This window comes from Mus pahari, chromosome 10 (genome assembly GCF_900095145.1).
Source record: "Mus pahari chromosome 10, PAHARI_EIJ_v1.1, whole genome shotgun sequence".
Taxonomy (NCBI): domain Eukaryota; kingdom Metazoa; phylum Chordata; class Mammalia; order Rodentia; family Muridae; genus Mus; species Mus pahari.
In genome coordinates, this window is record NC_034599.1 from 61,097,028 (window position 1) to 61,108,791 (window position 11,764).

Consider the following 11,764-nt stretch of genomic DNA (forward strand, 5'->3'; position numbering starts at 1 on the left):
GGGGAGGGAAGGGAAGGGAAGGGAAGGGAAGGGAAGGGAAGGGAAGGGAAGGGAAGGGGAGAAGGAGGGGGGCAGCCTATACTGATTAGCAGTCTCTCTATGCTTACTTCATGCTCTTCTCTGTACAGAACTACCATCTATTTCCAGTCTCCATAATTTGCCTTGGGATATTTCATTTTAATGAAATTAGACAGCGTGTGGTGGATTCCTTGACTTGACTTAGTATGTTTTTAGTGTTGATGTTTTAAAGTGTGTGTTTTATTCTTTTTTTTTTTTTTTTTTGGTTTTTCGAGACAGGGTTTCTCTGTATAGCCCTGGCTGTCCTGGTAATCACTTTGTAGACCAGGCTGGCCTCAGAAATCCACCTGCCTCTGCCTCCCAAGTGCTGGGATTAAAGGCGTGCGTCACCACCGCCCTGCTGTGTGTTTTATTCTTAAGGTAGTGTTATATAATATTCCAATTAAATGGAGAGACCTTGTTTAATTTTACTTTCTTACCAGTCTTTAGACATTTGAGTTGTTCCCACTTTTTGTTAAAAATGCTGTTTTGGGGCTGAGGAGATGGCTCAGTGGTTAAGTGTGGTTGCTCTCACAGAGGACCTGAGTTCAATTCCTGGCATCCACATAGTGGCTCCCAACCATCTATAACTTTAGTTCTTCTTTTGACTTTCATTGGCACATGGTACACCTATATACATGCAGGTAAAACATTTATGCACATAAAATAAATAAATCATATGTATAATAAATTATATATAATAGTCACATATAAATAAATAATATATATTATTGTTTTCCCAGTTGTCCAGTAATACGCTTTATGGTGGTAGTGTTCCCTCCCCTTCCTGCCCCTCCTCCAGCAATGGTTCTCAGTAGTTATGTCTAGATTTCTTTTAGGCAGGAGTAGTTCCTTGCTCTTATCTTTCATGATTTTGATTTGTTGTTGTTGAGACAGGATTTCATTATGTAGCCCAGGCTGGCCTTGAGGTCGAGGCTATTCTCCTGCCTTAGCTTTGCTAGCGCTGGCACTGGCATTATAAGCATCTGTCAGCACACCTAGAGATCTTGACACTTGTAAAGAGTGTAGACATTTTATAGTTTTTCTCTCAAATTGGGTTTTCAGATGTTTCATGATTAGATTGTTATTCATTTTGGGTAAGAAAACAGTATGTTTTCAGTACATAGCATGAAGAAGCTATAGTTTTAGTTTGTCCCATCATGTCAGTTATAAGATTGACTACTTGGTTATACTGAGCCATGTTAGTAATTTACATAGGAGCAGGGGACTAAGAGCTTGACTCTTCATCTCTGTTTGTTGGCCTCTTTTTTTTCTTCTGAGAAAGGATCTTACTATGCAGTTCGAGCTGTCTTAGAACTCACTGTGTAGATCAGACTGGCCTCGAACTCACAGAGACACCTGCTGCTGCCTCCCAAGTGCTAAGATTACAAGGCATCTGCCATTATGCCCAGCCTGTGGCTATTTCAGAATAGTGAGTCATGTGTAAATTAACCAGAGTTAAACATTTGTTTTTCATGGAGTTTTGTGCTATTGGAGGAATCTGAATAGTGGTCTTTTTAATTGTGTGTTTGTATGAGTGAGAATAGTGTGTTTGCCATGGAACATGTTTGGAGTCAGTTCTCTCTGTCCACTGTGGGTTTTGGGTATTGAATTCAGTCACCAGGCTTGTATGGCGAGCACTTCTACCTACTGAGCCATCTCACCAGCCGCGTTTTGTGTTTTTAAAAGAAACTGAACTAAGTGGGGCGTGGTGTGCACATCTTTAATCCCAGCACTTGGATCTCTGAGTTTGAGGCTGGCCTGGCCTACAAAGTAAGTTCCAGAGTGCTCAGGGCTGTTACACAGAGAAACCCAGAGAAACCCTGTCTTGAAAAACTGAGACAGACAGACAGACAGACAGACAGACAGACAGACTGGCCTGGCCTACAAAGTAAGTTCCAGAGTGCTCAGGGCTGTTACACAGAGAAACCCAGAGAAACCCTGTCTTGAAAAACTGAGACAGACAGACAGACAGACAGACAGACAGACTGTTACACAGAGAAACCCAGAGAAACCCTGTCTTGAAAAACTGAGACAGACAGACAGACAGACAGACAGACACACACACACACACACACACACACACAGAGAGAGAGAGAGAGAGAGAGAGAGAGAACTAGACAATCTCTAAGGTCCCTAATTGCTATAATCGTTCTGACTGTTTCCCTCTTGAAAACTTTTGATCTCTGGGCCGACTCTGTGCTGCCCTCTGCACAGGCTGGCCTCAGCTTCAGCCACAGGATTTGTAGCAGTTTTGTGGTTGTATCAAAAGCTCAAGAGCTTAGGAGTTGGCTAATTTGTGGGGCTAACAAGGCTAGACAAGACGGGCTTTACTGGTGTTACACCTGGGAATAAACTAAGGCAGATAACAGGAAAGGGGGGATGCTCTCGTATGCAAAAGCCTACATATTTGTCTCATTTTTGTTAAGCAGTAACTTTGTGTGTGTTTGTGTATAAAATATGCATAAGAGAAAAAAATGTGTTTGTGTGTGTAGAAGTGAGGAAGAAGAAGGACACTGGGTTGCTGGTGTGGTGCCCCTGGAGGTGGACAGAAGGCAGGTCAGACACAGGTTTGGGAAGCAGGTGAGGGTAGGGCAGAGATCTCGGGAGAGCCGTGCTTATTCATACAGAAATCCAAGGGTACGCCCCCCGCGGGTCAGTTGGTGGAAATGCTTCAGTTCCATCCTGTTTGGTCTCTGATGTTAACAGCATGGTTGGGCTCCCCCTCCTCCCTCTTTCCCACCCACGTTCCCCTTCCTGGATCTGCCCTACACACCTCTGGACGCTGCTGATGCTTTGCTTCTGTCTCTCTTCTCTCCAGTTGGAAATCTACATTTCTGAAGGAACTCACTCGACAGAAGATGACAGTAAGTGAAGATGGCCTCAGCTGATACTTTTGTCCTGGGCACTAGGTTGTCAGCTGATGTACTGGGGTGCCCTGCAAAAAAGAGGGACACCACAGTTATTCTCTTCCTTCACAGGTGGGGAAGCCCAGGCATTTAAAGGAAGTCATTTTGTAAACCGGTTCTGATCGCAGGCTACATACAGATCCGTAAACATGTCCAGCTTTAGAGACCTTGAGCTACGAAGCCTTGGTCCTTCTCTGACAGCCCCTTACCTTAGCTGTGTGGAAATTTGAAATCAAGAATCTCACAAGTCATGTGTTAGGGAATCTGCGGGGTGGGGGTGGGGCATTTGGGTGAATGTGCTAGGACAGGAATGGGGGTGACCCTTCTTCTGTAGAGAGAAGACAACTGACAGTCATTTGAAAATTGTAGAAGTGGGATTGGAAAACAGCAAAACACAAAATGTTTCCTCATTAGTTATGTGGTACATGGAAAACAGAATTGTGTACAAATGATGGGAAACAAGGGAAGAGAAGAATATTGGAAGTGCTTGCTTCCTGCCAGGCTTGATGGCACATGCCTTCAGTACCAGCACCCAGGAGGCAGGGGCTGGCAGGTCTGAGTTTGAAGCCAGCCTGGTCTACAGAGTGACTTCCAGACCAGTCAGGATTACACAGTGAGATTGTCTCAAATAAATAATAAAAGTGCTTGTATGTTAGCATCACTAAATAGATTGAAAAGGTAGAGAAGAACAGAGGAGGAGAAAACGGGAGGTAATGGGTGAGGTGAGAGAAGACAGTAAGCCCTAAGAGTATGCTGTAATAGTGTAGAGGGAGGGGGGACACTCGCTGTTCCAGAGGTGCAGCCTGCCGGGGCAGCCTGCCAGCCTGTGCTAGAAGCCTGTTAGGTGCTGTGGGAGAACAATGAAAAGCACGCCCTAGTTTTTATAGTTCTCTGGGGGATCAATGCTCCAAACCTCCTAAGCTGAGGAATTTTATCTCTCACTTTGTTTCTTTGCTTATTGTGTGTGTGTTGCTTGCATGCATGTCTGCATTCAAGCCTCCAATGCCTTTAGAGGCCAGAGGAGGACATCAGATTCCCTGGAACTGGAGTTATTAGCTGCCATGTAGGTTTTGGAAATCAAAGCCAGGTCTCCTGGAAAAGCAGCCTGCTCTTTGCCAGCCAGTGGTGGTGCACGCCTTTAATCCCAGCACTCGGGAGGCAGAGGCAGGTGGATTTCCGAGTTCGAGGCCAGCCTGGTATACAGAGTGAGTTCCAGGACAGCCAGGGCTACACAGAGAAACCCTATCTCAAAAAACCATAAATAAATAAATTTCTGAGCCACTTTTCCAGCCCTCACTTTATTTATTTTATTTACTTTTTATAACGCCAGAGATTGATCCCAGGGCTTCAAATGTGTAAGGCAAGAACTGTCCCGCTGAGCTGTATTCCCAGTCCATTTTGTTTGTTTGTTTATTTATGAACTTGGTCTCACTATGTACACCAGGCTTGCCTAGAACTCATAGAGTTCCTTCTGCCTTTGACCCCTGAGTGCTGGGTAAAGCAGGTACCACCATGCCTGGCCAGACACTTAGAATTTTTGCCATGTAACTAGCACTATAGTTAAACAAACAGGGTTAAGTGGGAAAAGCAGCAGTTTTGAATTTCACTCTGAATGTAACTGTGTAGAAATGTGTGTATTGATGCCCAGAAAGAAATCAAAATCTCAGTTGGTTGTAGAGTGGAGCACGAGAGAGTATTTTTCTCTCGAGACTGCTTTCGGGACCTTAGTCATCGCCACAGGATGGATTAGTTAAAAGCACCTGCTGTTCTTCCCGAAGACTGGGCTTCAGTGTCCAGTACCCACACCAGGCAGCTCACAGCCACTCAGAACCCCTGGGGACCCAGTGCCCTATTCTGGCCGCCATACAAACTTGTGAGCAGTGCACGTGTGTGTGTGTGTGTGTGTGTGTGTGTGTGTGTGTGTGTGTGTGTGTATGTGTGTATATGTGTGTGCCAAAGAGAAAAAAAAATCTTAACAAAATGTATAATGAGTTAGCTGTAAGTTCTCAAGCAGTTAAATGCTTTGTTTTAGCAGGCTGGACAAATGCTGTCTGACCTCTGTGTCAACAGAGTTAACTTTTGTCCTTGTGTTTTGCAGTCAACAAGCAGATAAATGACAAAGAGCGAGTGGCAGCTGCAATGGAGAACCCCAACCTTCGGGAAATCGTGGAACAGTGCGTCCTCGAGCCAGACTGAACCCTTCCTAAGAGCCAGTGGCTTGGAAGCGTTGGATCTGCTTGTTTAAATTCTTTGTAAGATGTAGAGGACACATGTCGACTAGATAGGTGATTTGTACCTCAGAGCTTTTTTTTTGTTGTTTTGTTTTTTTTCGAGACAGGGTTTCTCTGTGTAGCCCTGGCTGTCCTGGAACTTGTTCTGTAGACCAGGCTGGCCTCGGAATCAGAGATCCACCTGGCTCTGTCTCCCAAATGCTGGGATTAAAGGTGTACACCACCACTGCCTGGCCTTCAGAGCATCTTTTAAGAGGATTCTTTCTGAGCAAATTTCAGTTATAAGGTAGATTCTAATTGTTCAGTGAGTAACATTCTCAGGATTTCTAACTCAAGTGATCAGACAGAAAATATTTTCTAGTTATGATGTGTAAAATGTTACTATTTTTCTGATGACCATTCTGATACAACTGCTTTTCATGTCAAATATCTATTGTGCCCAAATGTATTTGATTTAAACCATTCTAAAATAAATATGACAGATGATTCTTTTAATGGATCACCTTATATTTTACTGAATTATAAATTCTAACATAAATATGGACTTTTAGCAGGTCTCCATAGCTATCTTCTTTGATTATTGTGTAGAGTGAAGTCTAAGAATGAAGAGGTGAGACCTGTTTTCCCTTTTGGAGAGCACTGGACCCATGCATTTAGAGCTGAGGGTCATATGTGGAGAGGGTCTGATGACTTATATAGTTTTAAATAATTTATTTTATGTGTATGATTGTTTTGCCTGCATGTATATATGCAGGGCAAGAGGCTAGGTACCTTCGAAATTTAGAAATATTTTAAAAATACATATATATTTAAAAAAATTTAAGTACATGTATATCTGTGCACTACATGTATGTCTGGTACCTGTGGAGGCCAGTAAAGGGCATCAGATTCCCTGAAATCGGAGTTACACATGGTTGTGATCTGCCATATGGGTGCTGAGAATTAAACCCTGGGTCCTGCAAGAGCAACAAGTGCCCTTAGCCACTGACTTGTCTCTCTGGTCTCAAGTCTAACCACATTGAGGGCAAAGCAGTGCTTACTGGGGTGTCATAATTGACACTGGCCAACAGGTTTTCAGCAGGGCCAAGGAAACCTCATCAGAGAGGGTCTGGACATGTGCTGCTGGGTGCAGGCATGTCTGCCCTGCTCTGTGCTCTCCAACCTCATGCACATGTGTGTGCAGGCATGTGCCATTTGACCAGTGCTTACTTCTAGAACAGCCATTCTCAATCTATGGCTCATAACCTCCTTGAAGGTCAAATGACCCTCTTACAGGGGTCTTATATCAGATATCCTGCATATCAGATATTTACATTAACGATTCATAACGAAATTACACTTATGAAGTAGAAACAAAATAATTTTGTGGGAGGGGATCAGCACAGCATGAGGAATTATATTAAAGGATTGTAGTACTAAGAAAGTTGGGAAAGTTCTAGAAGATAGGACAACCGTTCTCTGAGAGGGTCTTTGGAACTTGTGATGTTGGGGCCCAGGAAACAATACCCTATATGTGTTTTAACTGAGTACTGTAAACTAGGGAAACCAAGGTCAGACATGATGCCTTGTGCATATAAACCCAGTGTTCTGGAGACTAAGGCAGGGGGACCACCTTGAGTTCAAGGCCAACCTGGGCTAAGGAGTGAGACTATTTCTTAGCCCCAAAAGTAATTAAGACAACGCCTTAAAGGCAAAGTTTCACTGCCCTCCAGTATCCTGTGCCTCTGCCCCTCTCTCCCCTGAAGTCACAGAATCCAGAAATTTTCTTCCCCAGGGCAGGTCCTGGAATAGCCCCTCTTTCTGCTTAGGAGCTGAGCATAAAGAAACTGCTCAAACCTAGCTTCAGAGGGTCCTATCCAACTCCCTGAAGGGAAGACCACCACAGAGAAGCCAAGAAGCCTGGACAGACAGACTTGTTGTCCCTGCAACTTCCCTGCACTAGCGTCACCTCATACTCTCCCGTGCATCACTTGCAGAGAAATTTCTTTGGACCAGAATGAGATAAGAAACATTTTAGGGCAGCTGAGCTCTGTGGTAGAGCACTTGCCTTGTAACCACAGGGCTTGGGTTCAGTCCCCGCGCTGTGGGAAAGGTGCCAGTGGTAGAGGAATGTGTACTTAAAGGCAAAGCCTGGCCCGGGAGGATTCAGACCAAAAAGTAACCTGGGGAGGAAAGGGTTTGTCTGGCTCAGGCTTCTACATCACTGTTCATCATCGAAGGAAGTCAGGGCAGGACCCTGGAGAGCCCAATGCAGAGGCGGTGGCGGGGAAGGGCTGCTTCCTGATTGCTCAACCTGCTTTCTTATAGAACCCAGGACCACCAACCCAAGGGTCGCAGCACCTACAATGGGCTAGGCCCTCCCTCATCAACCAAGAAAGTGCCCTACAGGCCAGGGCACAACCTGATCTAATGGAGGCATTTTCTTGTGGTTCACTACTCTCAATTTATGGATTGAGGCTGGAGATGTGGCTCAGTTGGCAGATGCTTGCCTGGTGCTCATGAAGCCCTGGGTTCTATCCCCAGCACTGCACAACCTACAGGTTGGCCTCAAACTCTGGGGATTCCTCCTATTTCAACCTCTTGAATATTTACAAGTATGAGCCTCCACTTGAAACTTCAGCACTGTTATTTATAGCTCAAAGCTATTAACTTGGAGTCACAGGAATAGTGGGGCCCACCTGTAATCCCAGCATTCCGAAAATAGAAGGAAGGGGATCAGAAGTTAAAAGTCAGCTGGGCGTGGTGGCGCACGCCTTTGATCAAAGCACCTGGGAGGCAGAGGCAGGCGGATTTCTGAGTTTGAGGCCAGCCTGGTCTACGGAGTGAGTTCCAGGACAGCCAGGGCTACACAGAGAAACCCAGTCTCGAAAAACAACAACAACAAAAAGTTGGTTTAAGCTACATAATAAGTTTGAGATCTTGTTTCAAAAAACAAACAAGCATATTCAAGAACAGAATGAAACTCATTATCTCATTACTATTATTATTACAATTATTATTTTAGGCAGGGCCACATTATGTAGCCTTGACTGGACCTGAACTTAGAGCAACTTGCCTGTCTTTGACTTCTAAACGCACTGATTACAGGCCATGCCATCTCACTTGGTGTAAAATTTAATTTCATGTGATTTTCATGAGTCCCGAACTCTCCCTTCCCCCAGTTTCAACCATTTAAAAACAATGAATCCCTTCTTACCTTGAAGATTATATAAAAGCAAGAACTGAACTGTATTTAACCCCTTTGGAAGGTCTCAAACCAATCTGAGAATCAGTCAAAATGTAGACCTTCCCCTTATGGAAAAAAAAGGGGGAAATTTACAGACATGACCCCGACTCCAAGACACCTGAAGCCAGTGGACCCCAAGTCAAGAGCTTTGGGCTATAAATAACAGTGCTGAAGCTGGAAATGGCGGCTCAGACCTGTAAACACTCAAGAGGCTGAGGCAGGAGGAATCCCCAGAGTTTGAGACCAACCTCGGTTACACTGTAAACTCCAGGCCAGCCTGGACTACGGAGAGAGCCACTGGCTCACAAAGCCAAGACAACAGCAATGAAAGGAAACAAATAATGGAATGGGACATTTGGGCTTGCTAGTCCCTTGACAACTCTCCAGATGGGCACCTCGTTAGAAGCCTTCTCAACACACATGAAGCAAGTAATGTTACCCACAGGTGGATGTTTCCAGCAGGAGACAGTGGCGTGTCCGTGGGAGGGGGCTGCAGGTTAGGAGGCAGAAGGATTGCTACACAAGTCACAGGGCTTCCACAGTCGGGCAGGTAACCCTCCTGTATTAACAAGATGGCAGAAAACAAGCCAGGGCGCTGTAGGGCTTCAGATTCATCACTGGTGTTTCCAGGCTGCCCCGTGTGCTCTTCCTTAGGACAGTCATGCTGTGACTGGGGACATTGCTGTGTGAGGCTCTCTCCTAGTGCTGTTGGTGCCACATAGACCCTTGACCCTCTCATAGCAGGTGACCAGGATCACAGACCTAGGTTAAACTGCACCTTGTTCTAACTGCACCTGGGCTCTGAGCTCGTTGTGTGACGATGATTAAATTACCTGACCTCTGTGTATTTTTTTTATCCCCTTTTCTACACATGTCAATAATATTATCTTTGTTATAAGGATGGTGTGAGGATTAAAGGAAAGCAAGCTGGGCACTATGCTAGAAACCTAGTGTACGCCTTGTTAAAAGTAGAAGAGGGGATCTAGGCGAGGTGACTCCCAACTTTAATCCTGGAACTTGGGAGACAGTAGCTGGTGAATCTCTGAGTTCAACACCAGTCTGGTCTTCAGAGCATGTTCCAGAACATCCAGGACTACACAGAGAAACCCTGTCTTGAAAAGCCAAACAAAGCCAAGCCAAGCCAAACCAAACCAAACCAATCCAAACCAAACCAAATAAAAAATTAAGAGAGAGGCTTGGCCCTAAAGCACAAGGAAGCAACTGGGTTCTCTTGGCTAGGCGCTTTTACTAGATGTGAACACTAGATGGCAGCAAAGTATGATTCTTGGGGGCGAGGTCTCAAAGGTCTCTCTACACAGGTCTCTACATCAGATTAGACCCGAAAGTCCAAACTATGGGCTCTGCACTTAGCTGGGATTAAAGGCCTGCACCACCATGCCCGGCAAGATTTTCAGTTTTTAAGCCTAACGATAGGGACTGGAGAGATGACTCAATGTTAGGCAGGGACACACAGGCCACATTCTTGGTACCTTAGGTGTACACAGAGCTATAGAACATGGATCAGTGTCTCAGGAAGAATTGCAATCTCGCTGGAGAGATGGCCCAACAGTTAAGAGCAATGGCTGCTCCTCTGAAGGACTTGGGTCCTCCCAGCACCCATAGAGTGAATGCATGCAGTGTACAGACATACACACAGGCAAAACACCCATATGCATAAAATTAAAAAAATTAAAAGAATTATAACTTTGACAAAGAAATTCTAAGCCTAAGAAAATCTCCAGTTACAATCATCCCAGACAAACAAACAAAAAACTGAAAATCTCAATAGAAAAGTAGACAAATAATATCATATATCCTTTGAAATATACATATTCCCCCAGTGTGATTTTTAAATAAATATTTAATTTTAGTAAACAAACTTAAATAGAACAAGATATTTTTTTGTTTGTTTGTTTGTTTTTGAGACAGGGTTTCTCTGTATAGCCTTGGCTGTCCTGGAACTCACTCTGTAGACCAGGCTGGCCTCAAACTCAGAAATCCACCTGCCTCTGCCTCCCAAGTGCTGGGATTAAAGGCGTGCGCCACCACGCCTGGCTGAAAAAGATATTTTTTTGTCCTTCACTGTCTTAGGGTTTTACTGCTGTGAACAGATACCATGACCAAGGCAATAACTCTTAACGTTGGAGTTATTACTTTAAAAAAATTCCCAAGGTGAATGTCCTGGTTTGAATATGCCTGGCCCAGGGAGTGGCACTATTTGGAGGTGTGACCTTGTTCGAATAGGTGTGTCACTGTGGGCGTGGGCTTTAAGACCCTCATCCTAGCTGCCTGGACATCAGTCTTCTACTAGCAGCCTTTAGATGAAGATGTAACTCTCAGCTCCTTCTGCATCATGCCTGCCTGGATGCTGCCAGGCTTCCACCTTGATGATAATGGACTGAACCTCAAGCCTGTAAGCCAGCCCCAATTAAATGTCCTTTATAAGACTTGCCTTGGTCATGGTGTCTGTTCACAGCAGTAAAACTCTTAAGACAGTGAAGGACAAAAAAAAATCTTTTTCTATTTAAATTTGTTTACTAAAATATTTATTTAAAAATCACACTGGGGGAATATTTATATTTCAAAGGATATATGATATTATTTATCTACTTTTCTATTGAGATTTTCAGTTTTTAAGCCTAACGATAGGGACTGGAAAGATGACTCAGTGGATAAACTGTTGTCTATGCCAGCAGAAGGACTTTATTTCAGGTCCCCAGCACCTCTGTAAAAGCTGACTTGGTGACCAGCACCCATAATCTCAGTACTGGGTGGCAGAGGCAAGAGGCTTCCCTGGCTTACTGGCCAGCCAGCTCAGCCAGGATGGTGAGTTTCAGGTTGAGTAACAGACTTTGTCTTAACACTACAACCAATTAAAATGCAGAGATGGGTTCCTGCAGAGCCCAGCCTCAAGGAATACATCTACAACACAATTCCCGCACCTAAGGTTCCCTGTAGAAGAGGGAACAGAAAGATGTAAGCCAGAAGAACAGAAAATTTGCTGTGAGATTGTGTGTCCTAGAAATGTCAGGGTGGCTCAACAACGTGGGACGCCTCAGCAAGACCTGAATAAGGTCGACACCCATGGGAGGGGGAAAAGTCTTGCAGCCTCAACCCTAGACAAAAAATGAAGGGCAAGTGGAGCGTGCTGAGATGGGAGAAATGGTCTCCCCAGGGAGGAGCCATACACACTCCAGCTGGAGGAGTTAGCCTTGAGATCAACACATAGGTAACATTGTAAGACCGAGCAGGTTACACTTGTGTGTGTGTATAAAAGACAGAGACAGAGACAGTTAAGAAAGAGTCTGAAGAGCCGGGTGTGGTGGCGCACGCCTTTAATC

General features: G+C 44.7%; 1 protein-coding gene across 1 annotated transcript in view; it reads left to right on the forward strand.

Annotated features, from left to right (window-relative positions):
• Ciao2a (cytosolic iron-sulfur assembly component 2A) overlaps positions 1-5,692 on the forward strand; it is a 13,655-nt gene extending 7,963 nt beyond the window's left edge. The window contains exons 4-5 of the mRNA XM_021207303.1: positions 2,879-2,924; positions 5,065-5,692. Coding sequence (XP_021062962.1) covers positions 2,879-2,924; positions 5,065-5,162 — 144 coding nt within the window. The 3' untranslated portion in view covers positions 5,163-5,692. The remainder of the gene's footprint in view (positions 1-2,878; positions 2,925-5,064) is intronic.
• Positions 5,693-11,764: the final 6,072 nt, after the last annotated feature.